The sequence below is a fragment of the Glandiceps talaboti genome, chromosome 16 (assembly GCF_964340395.1).
Source record: "Glandiceps talaboti chromosome 16, keGlaTala1.1, whole genome shotgun sequence".
Taxonomy (NCBI): domain Eukaryota; kingdom Metazoa; phylum Hemichordata; class Enteropneusta; family Spengelidae; genus Glandiceps; species Glandiceps talaboti.
In genome coordinates, this window is record NC_135564.1 from 1,995,111 (window position 1) to 2,012,828 (window position 17,718).

At 34.6% G+C, this 17,718-nt stretch overlaps 1 protein-coding gene across 1 annotated transcript; it reads left to right on the top strand.

Annotated features, from left to right (window-relative positions):
• Window positions 1-1,354: 1,354 nt before the first annotated feature.
• LOC144447403 (kelch-like protein 18) lies at window positions 1,355-15,085 on the top strand. Its single transcript, XM_078137417.1, has 10 exons — window positions 1,355-1,499; window positions 2,391-2,521; window positions 3,941-4,081; window positions 6,782-6,980; window positions 10,288-10,448; window positions 10,713-10,849; window positions 11,786-12,008; window positions 12,569-12,673; window positions 14,014-14,125; window positions 14,586-15,085. The coding sequence occupies exons 1-10, from the start codon at window positions 1,395-1,397 to the stop codon at window positions 14,970-14,972; spliced, it is 1,701 nt and encodes a 566-aa protein (XP_077993543.1). The 5' UTR covers window positions 1,355-1,394; the 3' UTR covers window positions 14,973-15,085.
• Window positions 15,086-17,718: the final 2,633 nt, after the last annotated feature.

The window sequence follows — 17,718 nt, forward strand, 5'->3', positions numbered from 1 at the left end:
TTGTCCTTGAGGCATGTGCTATCTTAACAAGTCTTCTTGATAACACATTAAATACACCTACTTTTATGAAGTTAAGCTTTCTAGACCCACACTTCATAGAACTAACTGAGCAAGCAGATAATGTTCAGATATATCATACAGGAGCTTGTACAACCCACAGACACGACACAGATTTGTCTGTGGTCAAGCAGATAGTTCAAACAGACTTTTGTAAAAGTAACATGAAATACCACATACAAATGTTTTCTAATATATCCAAGTATAAATTAATAAACCAAAACTGACCCTGATATGGCTTATACTCAATCTGATTAAAATCTGATGTAGTGAATAAGGCTCTATTGCTTTATTTACCTCTATTTCCTTTGTATAGTGTAATTTATTTTTCAATTTATTTTTGTTTGGGGGAGAGGGTGCCTCTTCCGTCACACACTCCTTGAAAACAAAAAATTCCACAACAAAAGACAATATACAAAGGTAATAGTGGTACATAAAGTAATTCAGCCATATTCCTAAATCAGATTGGGTCTATACTTGAAACCCATACTTTTTTGAGAGTAGTGTAATTACATCCTTACTTTTTGAAGACATCGCCTTGTTGATGCAATAAGATCATATTTTATTGCACTGACGTGATAAAATGATTGTAAATAATGTAATATTAAGAGTATTATTACTTGAATGTATTGTTTCTATATTCTGACAATAATGTCTATAGACAATTCTATGGTGAAATAAAATGTAAATTATTGAGAATAACAGACTGACTATATATATCTTTTTGGGAATGTGCATGTTTTTGTTGTGTCATATCATTAAATCTGTATTTATTCTGCTATCTCATGACAAAACGGTATGAAATAATCTTCAGTAAATTGAGTAGTTTTACATGTAAAAAGGGAATAAAGTACAATTTCAATTTTTCCAGTGTAAAGTAAGTGCTGCCTGTCAATAAGAAATCTTGGCAGTCTACTACAGTACAGTCAAAACACATTTAAAATATGCATCTAACCTTGTTGTGTCAACATAGAACTGTCACTTATATTGTCTTGCATGGATGTTTATTTGCATTTTTGTATACACATTTTATTAGAATCATGGGAATTCATGTTACATTTTTACACTCAAAACAAATCTTTGACGTTGCTTACTATGCATTAAAACAGTAGCTTTTATCACATAGACTCTTGTTATCCTTATCTATCTGCAATCTAAATAGACAAGAAATAAAAAAAGAAGGATAAAATAGCTTAAAACAAATTAAAATCGCAAGCTCAACATAAACATATAACTTTATTGAGGACGCCCTCAGCGGTCACTCAGTTACTCGTTCTTGAGTTGCTGTCAAGATGGCTGCTGCTGAAGTGATCACAACCACAACATCGACGGCTGTGATGGATGACATGGTGGTGTTTCAAAACAATGACCTCCCTTTACTCGGTTATCCAGTGATGGAATCAATCAGAAGACAAGGGAAGCTATGTGATGTTACTCTGAAGGTAATATCTACGTATTGTCGAACCATTAATTCATTGACTGATGATCTTATTTCCAGGGATTATTGGTAATGACTTGCTAATGAGCCTTTTGCGGAAATTATCATAATTTGGCGGATATTTGCTAACGAAAAAGTTATTTTAATGTATTATTTTATTGATTAGCACACGAACAAAGAATATACATAATCATAAACAATATTTGAACTGATTTTGGATGCAATCCAGTGTCAGCAAAAAATTATCGAGCAGTGACTTTGAAAACAATGTCTTGACCGTACCATACAATATTTGTGCCTGCCTTTCTTTACTATTATTTGAAACTATGGAAGTTTAACATTGAAACTATAACCATAATTAATTGATACTAAAAATCCTGTTAAATCGTAGAAATTCATATGTATGCAAAACCACAGACATTGCATATTAATAACGAAGTGGTTGCCATTGGAGCGGCCAGCTGATACTGCTGACATATTTTCACGTATCCCTCATTCAAATTGTGTACTTTTTAAATAGACGTATAAAGTAGCATTCATAGATTCTGCTGGCCCCAGCTTGTACATGTCACATTCCATACATATTTGTTACTATTAATATGATCAGCAAATGATAATTTATTTCTTTAATATGTATTTGTTAAATTTGTCTATATGTATTTATTGTGTATATTTTGTTGTTGGTTATGAAATTTTGGTTTGTTCACCCTCCACCAAGTTGATGGAGGGTTTTTTGTTTGTTTGTTTGTGTGTGTGTGTGTGTGTGTGTGTGTGTGTGTGTGTGTGTGTGTGTGTGTGTGTGTGTGCGTGTGTAATAGAGGTACATTGTACATGTATATACTTGGCTTGACTTCTTTGTTAGATTGTATATCATTGGATGTTTGTTATTTTACAGGTTGGAGAACAAAAATTCAGCGCCCATCGTATTGTACTGGCAGCATCCATACCATATTTCCATGCCATGTTTACACATGATATGATGGAAAGTAAACAAGATGAAATATTAATGCAAGGAGTAGAACCAAGGTAAGACATGTGGAACATACACAATGTGTAGAAAGGTTAGACAAAGAAAAACAACAACAATGAATTGATGAATATTCCTAATTTAGGTGTAAAACCTAGGAGGGTATGTAGCACTTTAACTCATTCATAGTATGTCCTATACATGACTATTTCATCATTTTGTTCTGAATTCTGTTGAACAGAAACAAATTTGGGTACATTATATTTGATATGATGAGAAAGACCAAGGAAAAAGTTCCCATTGTCTGTTTGATGTGTATATATTTTGGAAAAGAAACAAAAGAAAGCAAAAACCAGCATTTCTTAGCTAGACACGATACCTCAGAAGGTTGCCTGTTATATTAATAAGACTTATTTTCGCCTATTTTTCTGGACAACAAAAGTGTAAAAATAAGTAGTGACTAAAATGCCTTCTTGTACTTGAACACAATGTACCAATCTGGTAATTAGTAAAAATAAGTAGTGACAAGAATGCCTTCTTGTATATAAATACAATGTACCAATCTGGTAATTAGTAAAAATTAGTCTTTGAGAACTAGCTGAAGACTGCAAAAGTGCAAAATATCTTGGCTACCATAATTTTTGAAACATTTTGTTTTAGATTAATGTAAGTCCAGGAAAACAATTAACCTTGCAATACATTTGCATATCAATAATCACTATAATCTGCCATTGAAATGATTATTTCAACAACTACATTGCAAAATGTCAAGAAATTGTATGTAGAGATGGAGACAGTAGGGAATATGTATTTTAGTGGGTATGTTTGTATGTTGGGGGAGGGGGTGGCTGCGTTCAGTGGGGTGGCTGCATTCAGTGGGGGGGGTGGCTGCATTCAGTGGGGGGAGGTGACTGCATTCAGTTGGGGGAGGGGGTGGCTGCATTCATTGGGGGGGGGGGGGAGGTGGCTGCATTCAGGACATCATCATGTATTGTTTCATTATCTTGTTACCTACTTTTTGTCAGATATCCAAACAACTCTTTTACATGTACATGTACTATTTGTACATTGTGACAAAGTTCATACAAGACTGAAATAATTGTCACTTATTTAACACCAACTTTCATCCAATAAGTCTGTAAAATGCAGTAAATGAAAGATGTGATTTATTCTCAAATGACTGTCAATTTTATTACAAAAAGAAATTTACTCACTGTACAGATGTAGTGGACTGTGGTGTAACTAAAATAAGGATAAAAAACAATGGGGTAATTGTTGTGAAGAATGAAATAAGTGAATTATTTGTCACTGTCTCCCAAACAACAAGAGTCATTACAAGTATTCCTAGTCAAATGTTCACCCACATTGTGTGGATTTGGGGCAGCTAACAAACAGATGTTAGATGATGGTATTATTTACTTAAGCTGATTTCAATTTGCATCATTGGAATGACATCTTTAATATCTATCTATTGGTAGCATATTGGAAGCCTTTGTCAACTATGCATACAATGGCCGTCTGGAGTTAGATGTTAATAACGTCCAGTCTTTGCTAGTTGGTGCTAGCTTCCTCCAGTTACAAATCATCAAAGAAGCCTGCTGTGAATTCCTCAAAGAAAGGTAACACTTCTGTTAATGATTTCTGAACTGTTGTTGTTAGGGATAGGATGGTTTAGATGTAACCTTTAGGGCAAAGGTCAGATGTTGATAATGTACTAAGGTTATTGATGGCCTCCGTATAAAAGGCAGGTCATTTTGAACAGATTTGAAATAAGCCTTGTGGATGTAACATACTGTAGTATATGACTGTTTCATCTCCAATAATATAGAAATAAACCATCCAAATACAAAGTGATGACAATGATTCCAAGGGAACACCACAAAATAATGGTGATTTCCATAACAATTATAGAAAATCTGATATTTTCCATTGTACTGTTAATTGATGAAATTACCTTATAATTGTTAAAAACACAATTTGTTGAATCCTGTCCCAAATTCTGAATAAGGGATCATATTTGATTTCTCAGAAATTGAGATATTTTTCTGAATGAACCATATACTGATAATATTGTTCAATAGTTTGGTATAAAATTAAACTATTAAAGTATTAGTATAATTTTCTCAGCATTAGAGTGTACATGTTTGATTATAAATTATTGCCTTTGAGAGTACATGGCTCCTCCTGTGATTAATTATCACCAAACTGTATCCATACAACTAACCTAGAAGCTCTTTTTGAAGATAAAATACCTCCTTCAAAAAAAGATGTATTTCCCCCTGAACAAATTTTCTGTATTTCTGAAGTAGCCTTAACAATATAAATAATATAAAGTACTCCCATTTCTATTGACCATCATGGCATGAAGGGCAATATTGACGCAAATGTAAATGAAGAACTCTCATTGACTCGGATCTCGTCATAGTATATTCATACATATACCCAGTACAGTACTGATTATTAGATTTGAGATCAAATGCAGCATCCACAATTAAATCAGTAGTACACCCTTGACAATATGATGAGATGTCAGAGAAAAAATTAGAATTTCATTCCAAAGAATGTCTTGACTTGGTGAGTAAAAATTTTCCATTTGTAACTATGGACCCATCGTCCATAAATGTTCATTGTTTAACAAATTTCTAACAGTACTGGCAGTGATTTCTTTTATTGTAATTTTGGAAAGCAGACTTCAATATCAATATTGTCAGGTAATAATTACAGTTTTCAAGGTGATATAAACATATACTGGTAGGAAGATACCAGCAAGGTATCCCCATTGTGTGAGTCATGAGAGTTTTGCAATTATGTCTGTGTCAGTTATAGTATTAAATCTCAGATGAACAGATTGGATATGTTGATTTAGCAGTCAAATTGTTGCAATTTTAAACAGAGTCCAAATCCATGATTATTGGCTACCCAAATGTGATATAAAAACACTTTAATTGAATCAGTCTACCAACTAAGACAGACTAATCAGTTACAGTAGCTTAGATGTTTTTACTTCCAAAGAATTTTAATGATTGTAAACATCAAAAATGTTTAGTAGTTGGCATCCATCATCTGACACTGTTATTGCATAGTAGCCATCAAGTCCATTGTTCTAAACACATTCTTTGTGTAGTCTCTTTGTGTTGTTAGACTAGACACTCTCTAGTTTACTACCCATCAAAGACCACAAAATCCACAGTGAGAGAGTGACTGTAATTAAGATACCATCCTCTGAGATTTTGTATTTAAAAGAGAATTTTTTCACCATAGAAATTCTGATTTATGGCTCAGCAATGTAGCGGAAGTTATTTATTTTGAATCAAGTACACCAGTCTTACTTATTGATTACGTATTGATTGATTCATCTGTTCAATTTGTGTATTCATTGATCACAAGACTTTGACTGAATTCTGCTGAAGCTAGGGAGTATTGTCAGACTGTATAGGGTTTACATGGAAACACAGTATTACAATTTTCATTTCTGGGTATTAAAGGTTGTGTGAATTTTGCCTCAGCTAGGGAGTATTGTCAGACTATAGTCAGCTTGACATGTATACTGCACAGTATTACGATATTCATTTCTGGGTAAGGATATCACTGTCTAAATTTTTGTCAATTTCTTTTGACCATTTGTACATTGCTGTGCCAACAAACATAGTTTTGTGACAGTATATATAGTTGCTTGATGGGAATTGTAAAAATGGGAAAAGAAAAAGAAGAGGAAAGAAAGTCTTTGTCAAAGATTGAGTTTATTTCTGTTGTTTATAAAAAAGTAATGTTTTGTCATGTAGTGGCCTGGGTGGGGGTGGGGGTGGGGGTTGGGGGTTGGGGTGGGGGTTGTAGGTGGGGGTTGAATTGGGCCATTCTTTACAAGGACTATAAATTGGGGAAATGAAAAATTCAAAATAAGGCTAAATATAGAGTTTCTTGGGGGACAGAAATGATGTTTAATACAAAAAACGCTTCCTGTAAATCTGTAACTAAGTCTTTTAATTACAGTTTGTAATACTCTACGTGGTGTTTACCATATTTGTATATATTTAGGAAAAACTCTGCAATATAAACAAATCAAAGCAAAACAGTTAGTTGCTGTACAACACTTTGGATTGTCTTTTTAATATTTCCCATTTACTTTCTGTAGTACCCTTTAAAAAATTCATGTTTTGGAATTTAGACATAACCTTTAGTACCATATCTTCTGCATTGTTTTCAACCTTTCAACTCTGACATCCTAACCTTTTGATGGAACTCTGTTGTAATGATAGCTATGACAGAGAGGAGACCTGCCACAAAGTCAGTGATATATTACTGTAACCCATGTATGACAGGTTGAACCCCAGTAACTGCCTTGGTATACGTGGATTTGCTGACACTATGATGTGTTCAAGTCTACATGAAGCAGCTACCAAGTACTTCTACAAACGATTCGTCGATGCTGCCAAAACGGATGAGTTCCTGAGTTTATCAAAAGAACAGATTTTAGAAATTATTTCAAGTGATGACTTAAATGTGGTTGGAGAAGAACAGGTAAGAACAGTTAGTTGATTACTTCAAAGAAAAGTCTCCGGGTTTGAATGTTTGACATGATACAACAAATATGTGTATGAGGAAATGAAGTTATAGAAAGCCTTTAGGTTTCTGTCTACAGTACATGTACATGTACAGTATATACAGAAAAATATTTGCTTCCTTGTATTCCAGTGTGTAAGCATATGTGATGGTTATGTATAGTACGTGACCATATTGGATTAATTTTGTCCTCAGTTTCACCTTTATAAGACAGCATTATGTAAGATTTGAATGTATGAAATTACAACACATAATATTATATGACAAAAAGAACTGAAATACGACATATTAGATTACATGCAAAATAAATCCTATAATTATCACAAAAAAAACACAGTGCCTGTGTCACCAGTTTGGTATTAAACCTAAGCTGATTATATGTTGATGTTAGATCTAACCAAAAATAAAAAAATTCATGTTTCAACAAGTTTGCAAATTGTATGGTCACAAATTGTCCTCAGTTTTAGGATTCAAGGATATAATTACTACAGTTTGTCATCTTTACAATCAGTCACATCAGTGGCATATCATGACAGGTTTTTGTCTATCAGGTCAGATTTTATGAATGTTAAAATTGATGACAAATATTAAGATGATGGAATTTTTTTCCTGTGATTTTATGATGTGTTGAGAAGATATTAAGGAAAAACAAGGAACATGCAGCAGAAGTAAATACAGAAAAAATATAACATATCATTCTGACAACAGAATGTTATCTTTTGAAACAGATGTGTGATAGGAAGTGATATTTTGAAATATACTGTATTCTATCCTTTGACTCTCTTTAGTAGGGAGTCTTAACCAAAAGAACACAAATCCTTATGTAAAATTTGTGTGAGGTCCCACCACATGGGCCACAGTCAATATTTTCTTTGTGCACTTAAGTATACATTGTGTCTTCACTGTAAAACAGTTCATTATGCCATATCACATTATGCTTGTATGTTAGTTATGCAGAAAAGCTGAAATAAAATACAATGCACATTATTTGCACTTTGAAACAACTTTGCCTATTTCAGACATTTTTTTTTTGTATTTAGTACTAAAAAAGCTGTAATATCAGATTTTATCAATAGTAATATTCTACAAATGTCTGGACTAAATTGACTTTTATGCACAGTTTAGTTCTATTTTTATCTGTGAAAATTATATTTAAGAAGGACTTTTAATAAGATATTTCCATCTCCTTGTAACTGGTAAAAAGAGCAAAAACTAGTACATCTGCAGGCAGTGAAACCAAGAAAACAAGACATATTGCTGTGACCATCTGGTCATTGTAGGATTATTAACCCTACACAATAGTAGACATATTCACTATTTTGTACAGTAGTGTGTTGCATGTTTTCAACTGAGAGATTTACACACACATGGTGTATCACCCCTGCATGTGGACAGGCTTTTGATGATGCCATACAAAAGAGATCTCTTTTGTTTTTTTCCAGTCTGTCAAATCTTTTGTTCTATTATTAGTTTTCGTTTTGCTATTAAGGTGGCTTAGGTTCATGGAAGATATGCCAGGAATGTCTATTGTTGGAACTGTGCAATGATGACTCATAAATATAGTTAGATTTCAAATATTCAGTTTTAGCATCCAGGTGTTTTGTACATAAAGACTATTTGATATAATCATACACACTTTGTTTGAGCCTGTATCCAGTAAACAGAGAGATTAATTGCTGACAAAACTGTCCAGTCCACTGAGCCAATGTTGCTTTTATGTATTGTTGTAGCCGTAATATTGAAAGTAAGGCGGAGACCAATATGGTGATGATTTCATTTGGGTGTCATCAAATGACTTGTAAAATTGTGATTACTAGAGTGACCCCCCCCCCCCCCCATGCGCCTGTGTAATCTTGATATAATTATGCCACAAATTTTATTCTTCAGTAATTTTATTTTGCAAAAAGTCAAGATCTGTTTGATTATAAAAACATCAGTAAATCATTAAATTTGGAGGTAAATATTGTTTTGGTTTTTAAAAAAAGGAAGAACTTTAGGAAAGTAAAATATAGTTATTTTGGAATAGTAAATTGCCTTAATTGGAAACAAATGCGTTATTACAGTCGACTGCAAAACTGGCAGAATTGTGCAACCAGTTTCAGAGAGAGACATTAATACTGAATAGTTAAATTATTGCATGACAAATAAAACAAAATTACTGTAACAAGGTCGTTACGTAGTGTTCATCCTTTCATGACCCTCAGTTTTATCAATTAAAGCTTTCAGTTCAAATGTTGATTCAAATGATCAAAGATGTTGTAGAGTTTGACTATGAGCTGTGTAAACTTTGTATGTTTTTTACCATGGTATTTTATTGTAATGCTGGTTTCCAACACAATGGAAGACCTCAGTCAGAAAGTGGATAAACTCAAACACAAATACATATAGTTGTACCAATGACTTTATTATATAACAGTGAACAATTTCTTAGAATGTAAGGACAGTTTACTAAATCACAGCAAATATTGTACAAATTAGCCTTGAATCCGTACAGATTGGGGTTTTAATTACTTGATTGGAAAGCAAAATTTAAAATCCCAAGCTGCATGGATTCCAGGCTATGGACAGAGACAGCTCAAATATTATGTTGTGTGGTTACCATCTAATTTGAACTCTTTGCACATATTAGTTGTTTGTCATGCACAGTGAATAGTTTTTTACACAGTTCACATTCTCAGTGACTGACTGGTTAGGTAATGACCAACATCACACATAGTTTATAATTTTAGGTGTGTATAATTTTAGTTATCATCCATCCCATATGATGAGTTCATCCTGTTGCTATAGCCCAGTATGTGAGATTTATTGACTGCCCATCAACATACACATTGTTGATATTATTTCATTGTTGTAGTAAAAGCAGTTTCAATTCTGTTTATCTGAAAGTGGTGTTCTTACTAGTTATAATAATGAATACAAAATAGTGCTAACATTGTAATATTTCATGGTATATGTTTTATTACTGGAATAAAATTTATGATTTATAAACCAGTAAAATAGTATTTCTAGAGGTTTGAATTATTGCCAGAATTTGGAATGATAGGAATAGCATTAGAATACAATTGTGGGTGACCTGTGTTGTTTAGTTGGGGTCAAACTGAACATCAACCTTCATACCATGCCTACATACAGATATGGTTGGTGCTGGGTGCGTTCAAAACCCGACTGACCACTGTAATTGTAAAAGACACACAAGTTAATCACTCAACCACTGACAACTCGTCTATTTTTAACTCTTCAAACTATGTTGTTTTTTTCTCACCAGGTCTTTGAGGCTGTTATAGCATGGGTCAAGAGAGATGTAGAACTAAGATCACCATGTATGCCAGAATTACTGGCTAAAGTTCGACTACCACTAATCAGACCACAAATATTAACAGATCGAATATCAACAGAGGACCTAGTCAAAACATGCCACAAATGCAGGTATGTGTTTCCATGGTAACATAATGCACTACATGTTATTTTCACAGTGAGCTACAGTAAATATAATCAGATAGGATTGATATGAAAGTAATATTTTACGTATTATTTCCACATTACTGCATGGAAGGATTTGGATTAATTTTTAATAAAAAGTTATTTTTGATAATAACGTTAACAGCTCAGGATGTTCTATGATCTACTTCTGAAATATGAAATGTAAGTTTTATGTCAGATTACAAGAATTGTCTGTTTATTTGTTGACAGAGACTTAGTTGATGAAGCCAAAGATTATCACTTAATGCCAGAAAGAAGACCACAACTACAAAGTACAAGAACTAGACCACGATGTTGTAATGATATTACTGGTATTATATATGTTGTAGGTGGACTTACAAGTGCAGGTATGGGTAGTATTAGGGTATTATATATGTTGTAGGTGGACTTACAAGTGCAGGTATGGTAGTATTAGGGTATTATATATGTTGTAGGTGGACTTACAAGTGCAGGTATGGGTAGTATTATGGTATTATATATGTTGTAGGTGGACTTACAAGTGCAGGTATGGGTAGTATTATGGTATTATATATGTTGTAGGTGGACTTACAAGTGCAGGTATGGTAGTATTAGGGTATTATATATGTTGTAGGTGGACTTACAAGTGCAGGTATGGTAGTATTAGGGTATTATATATGTTGTAGGTGGACTTACAAGTGCAGGTATGGGTAGTATTTGGGTATTTTTATCTGATAACAGGAGGTTGTAAAATAGATGTTTCTCTGAAATTGCAAGTAATTGTAGGTGATGTAAAATCATGAAATGACTCAGAATCCATAGTTTATGAAAATGACTTCATTTCCTGGAGTGGTGTTTTCCTTTAATAAGGATTATATGGAATCATTCTTTTGTTCTGAACCAATTTTTTCTATAATTCTACCAAATAACTGTAATTCACACCTAGATTTTAAGCCTTAATTATCCAAAGTTGGTCTTCAATAAGCCGTTTTTTTCATCTCACAGCAGATCTCACGAGATCCCACGTGAGCCATTTCATCTCACGGCAGATCCCACGAGATCCCACGTGAGCAATTTCATCCTTACTGTGTGAGGGTGGTCAAGCTGAAAGTGTCTAACACTTAGCAATACTACTGTTCTCAATGTCATCACACATGGCTACAGTGAAAGCTTGACCACGATACACATGTTTGATAGTCCTTGTTGCTAGGTATATTTGCATATCTCACGATATCTGTGACAAGACATGAAATCTCTTATTTGAACTCATGGCAGTAATCACACTGTTATCATTTCATATGTGATCTTGTTCTGTTGCTATGCAGGTGACTCTCTCAGTACTGTAGAAATATATGACTCAATATGCAATAGTTGGCAGGTGGCTAAACCAATGAGTACAATACGTAGCAGGGTTGGTGTATCCGTACTATCTGGACAGCTTTATGCCATTGGTGGCTATGATGGACAGACAAGACTAAGTACAGTTGAAGTTTATGATCCTGTAGTCAAGGAATGGTGGGAAGTAGCATCCATGAATAGTAAAAGAAGGTATGTTTTATGATAACCACTGCCTTTTACATGAAAGTATTCTTTACATACAGATGCTGAAAAATGTGCAAACATCATCAGGTTCAAAACTCAAAGTTATTATCATCCAAAGTTTTCTCCAAGATCCTCAGAAATAATTTGAGATATTGTAAACACCAGTATTCCATTTATCGTAACTAGATATTGCCTTTGTTCAGACAGAATATGTTTTGTCACATCGGTGCAGTAAGGTCGTAGCTATGCAATTGTATAGGCAGTTATGACCTTACTGTACCGGAGTGACGGTTGATATTATATGTTGCTAGCCATTGTTTACTGAAATAATGTCTATATGCAGTTACAACAATCTAGGGTTTCTTTCTAAAAAAACTTGTGTCTATGTGATAGTGCCCTTAGCAATGCATCATTTGACATTAGCATAAAAAATTGTAGTTTATCCAAAATTCTGACGTCATTGATTGCTCTGTTTTTACATTTGATAGTGTCCATCGTTAGGTTGTAGTGTGAATAGTTTTAAGAAAATCTGAGATATTGTGTTATTTGTTTTTCATACATGGTAGTGCCCTAGGTGCTGCATCATTAGATGGTAGAGTATATGCATGTGGTGGATATGATGGTATTTCTTCACTCAGCTCAGTAGAATGTTATGATCCAGAGAATGACAAGTAAGTACATGTACAATTTGAGATAATATTATCCATCAGCTCCATGGTGATACCTGTGTAACTTAATGATGTAGTGCAGACTGAATTGAAATACTTGCCAGTGCCACAGTAGGTGATAGTTATGGGAAGAATGGATATATGATATTGCTTAGTGCCAATCCACAATTCATGGGGAGGGGGGGGGGGGGGCTTGTAAAACTTATACCTTGCATAGATTTCTATACATTGTAGTATAATTCGGGTTGCAAATCTCTATTACGTACAATGGGGGGGGGGGGGGGGGGGGGGGCTGGTCATACTTGCAGGGATTTTTATACTCATGTACTGTAATTCTGGTTGCAAACTCCAATAATGAACACATTTTGAGGGGGCTGAGGAGAGAAGGCTGGTCATACATAGATTTGTATGCCATGTAATTTAATTCTGGTTGGAAACTCCACTAAAAAGCCTTCAGTATGACCTCAGGTAAATTTGACGTACTTGCTATCCTAACAAAGACACTGGGTGTATATGAAGCATGAGTAGGAGGGGTAGACATTTCTCACATTCTTTGTGCTGTGATTCTGACTGACAACAGCAACCCCATTCATCCAAACAAATTTGTCAGGGCAAATTACCAGTGACAAATTATCCTAGTCTCTTTGTTGTATACCAGTATTTGTGTTTGAAACATATTCGCTATGCATGTGACTTTTTGGATAGTCTGACTGTACTTACATTGTAAAATACACCTCAGGGAATGTCTATGGAAATTACTAGACTGTAAAGTTATGTACACCCACCATATCTATAGTTGCCATGCAAAGATGTAAGGGTTGTCTACCCCTATGTTGTAGGTGTTACTACATATTATGGGATGTTTTAGACGCTGAGATACAATTGTCAGTACTTCTTGTATTTCTGTCACATAATATTTGTGACATAAACTAATGAACTGCCATTAAAGTCACGAGTCTCAGGTTTAAGGTCACCTGACAATTTTGTCAATAAAGTTAATATTGGCTGTACCTTTAGTAAAAAAGAATTTCAATATGAGTTACCTCAATGAACAAACAAACGAATGAATGAATGAAAAATAAGGAGTGAATGAATGAATGAATATGTACAGAATGTACCCGGGTATATGCAGAGCAAATTTGTAAAATAGAAATTAAAGTCAAACTCAAATTTATCATCAAACAGTCATGTAAGGTTTGAAGTGAACTACTAGACTAAAATACATCACCAGGGTGTTATCATCATCAGAGAAGAGTTCCCAAAAGAGCTGATCTTTCAGTGTGAGTGAGCTAGATTAGTAGTGATTACTTCTTATATTATAAAATGTGTTTGTTGTATTCAAGGTGGATTATGGTAGCCAGTATGAATAAACCACGTAGTGCCTCTGGTGTTGCTGTCTATGATGGCCAGATCTGTGCTGTAGGTGGACATGATGGATTATCTATCTTTAATACAGTAAGTTTTTATTTGATATTTCTAGCACCATTAAACAATTATACATGCATAGGAAAGATACAAAGTACATTTGTGGCACATGTAAGGTTAGGATGTGTCCAGTACCCTGTTTCCAATGATGTCACTATATTTAACCTACACAAAACTCAATATCCATTTTTTAGGTTGCAAATGGTAGATGAGAAGGAGGGGGGATGGTTTCTGTTATGGGCATATCTGTGTAGGTGGACATGATAGATTGTCACTTTTTACTTCAATAAGTTCAATTATACATCAGCAAGCTTAGATGAAATTAGCTGTGAGTGTTTGGATAATTAAAGTCATGGAGAGTGTTAAGACATTCCTTTGATGGTAGATTTGTGTGTCAATGTGTAGAAATAATATTTCTAGTATTGCTATCTCTTCTACTTACCCAAATGTGTGATATGATTTTAAAGTGTGCATTTTTTCAATATCTTAGGTTGAATCATTCAATCACTTTACTGGGCGTTGGACCATGTTACCACCGATGTTAACTAAAAGGTGTCGTCTTGGAGTGGGTACACTAAATGGAAAGCTGTATGCGTGTGGTGGATACGATGGATCTGTGTTCCTAAACTCTGTCGAAGCCTTCGATCCCGTCCTGCAACAGTGGTCATATGTCGCACCAATGAAGTCACGGAGAAGTCGTGTTGCTGTTGTTGCGAATTGTGGAAAACTGTATGCTATTGGTGGATATGATGGCCTGACTAATCTCAACACAGTTGAAATGTATGACCCTCAGACAAACACATGGACTGATGCACCACAGATGAAAGTGCATGAGGGTGGTGTTGGAGTTGGTGTTGTACCATTGATGCCTGTCTGACAGCACTAATTCAACAATCTCCTAGTTGTACACACTTGTCATTGTTTTGTGAGTCAGAAATGCTCAACTTGCACATACGTGGATGTGTCACGTCACGTGATAAGGTCACTGTAGGTGAGCGAAATGAAAGTGACGTGCAATCATAACATCATGTTCTAACATGTGACTTTAAGGTCAGCTTTACTCATGACATGACAAACATGGTGCCAGTGACTGTGTTTTGTGTAGTCAGAATACTGATTTATACAAGGCATGGTGCCAGTGACTGTGTTTTGTGTGATGAGAAAACTGATTTGTGCAAGGCGAGTATTTGATAACAATAAATGTAATTGTACTAATGTGTGTAAATTATGATATGTGGTCCTATTTAAAGGTGGCACAGTCTGTGACTAAGACACATTTGACTTTGTGACGTAGTAAAACACTTCAAACTTGTTCAGTACCAAAAAATGTCCATTTATTTCTTGACAAAGGAATCTGCAGTACTACATGCAGGGTATAAATATATCCAGATGTGATATCAACTCAAGGAGACACTACAGGTTATGGGGTAGACTCAGTTACCATAGTCTAGCTGCAAGACCCATGGGTAATTTTAGTAACTTTAAAGGCAACCGCAGGTTCCATAGAGGCAAAAGCGCTGTCAAGGGCTTGCTTGAGAGGTACTGTCAGGCACGGCTTTTGTTCAACAACCTTCTGAGTGCAGATTTTAGGTCTTACATCAAGATTACATTTATCAAGTATGCTGCTGTGTATTACTCAACCACCCAGCTAAAGTACTGTTATTAGTATGTGTATGTAACCTTGGTAACTGAGCCTGTAGTAACACTCAAATTAATGTATATTTTATAGATTATATAATCAAATCACTTACTATGCTTGTCTGAATTCCTAATCTGTATCATATATCATGTTGTGTCACCCGATCGGCCTGTACTCACTCAGTGATTTGAGAAGCCTGGTAGGGCTGAACAACACAGAGTATATTAAAGTCTCCTGTATTCCATATTTTTATTTTACCCAGTTACTCAAAATGATTTGACTCATTTTAGTAATTGGAAAAAAAAAAGTTAGCAGCTGTTAAATAGAATGATGTAAGAATTCCTCCAAAAAGTTACAGACTGTGCCCCCTGTCATGTTGTAGTGTGTTGTATGTCCACCTCTTATTTAAACATGATGCAAATGTTTATCATATTGCCATGCTTACATTGTCATTTATACGTAATAGGAAACAGGTATCATGCCACTGTGCAGTGTCTTTTCCAAGTACTGTGTTTTTGCTAAGATTTTGGAACCTCGATGATAGAGAATGAAATCAGGTGAAACTTTCATAGATTTATACATGGAAAATACACTGCACAGTGGCATGATACCTGTTTCACTCCCTACATTGTTTTTGTTGACATCATCAGCATTAGGTAGTAAAATTTAGCAGTGACTTGCCTTGGTGTTTCACTTGGGTTCCCACAAAAATCATTTTTGTGGGAACCCAAGTGAAACACCAAGGCAAGTCACTGCTAAATTTTACTACCTAATGCTGATGATGTCAACAAAAACAATGTAGGGAGTGAACCCCAGTAAAATCCTTGAGGAAGTCAAGTAGATTTTACCTATCTTCTGATATCAATGAAAACACAGGAAGGGACCCAAAGTAAAACGTTCAAGGGCATCGTGTAGATGAGCCCTACTTTATAATCTTAGCAAAAACACTGATAGTGATTGGAAATCTTGTTAAAAGTCAGGTTAAGACGTACTAGCCTGGAACCTATGCGAATGGGGGTTTGAATTCATTATATCCCCATGGAGAAATCAATATTCAAAATCACCATGACATGGATTCGAGGCTTAAGACTTACCTACTTTTAAATCTTAACAAAAATACTGATGTATCAATACCATACCAAAGAAATCCTGGTGAATTCATGTGACACCTCTAAAGGTAAAGTTTCAATGTTTTCTGAAAAGTCCCAGCATGGGAATATGATAATCAGTTATCGCCCAATATCAATAATTAAAATCAGATCATATTTAAAAGTTCATCTCAAATAATATTATTTCATTCCATCAAACTGATCAACAGAGTAGTTAGACTCAAAGACATTATAAAACTATTTAGAAATCATAGCAAGACACAACATATAAATGATATTGAGTGATAACCAAGGGACAAAACCATAAACATATCAAATACAACCTCAGGAAAAGATGTTTTTTCCCCACATACATAAAGAAACAGAATTTATTAGACAGTGCCTGTGCAATGTACAAATAGACACTTTATTATTTACAGCTTTCAGTTTAGGCCAAGTCAGATGGAAAGTACCACCTATGTAAAATAATGTTTTGTAATTATGTGTTAGACCAAACTTTGTATTTGTTTTAGAGAACCTACAGATATTTACATTGTCATTTTCTTGTCATTGATCTTTTAACTTTAACCTTTAACCTCTAACCTCTAATCATGGTAAGTCAACCTAGTGTGTGTGTGTGAGTAAAACGTATGTAGTACAAAATCTTCCTGTTCTTGAAAAGTTGGTTCCAGATTTTAGAAAGATGTATAATTAGTATCAAAATAGAACAATTCAATGCAAAGGTGAAAACCTTACAGTCAATGAAACTCAACCATATGAATTCTGAAACATTTCCGGTAGCACTGTGGAACTGTAAACAAAGTTTCATAAGAACTTGGCATACAACTCTGAGGAATTTGTTGGAAAGACTAAGTGATATCACAACACGAATCTTT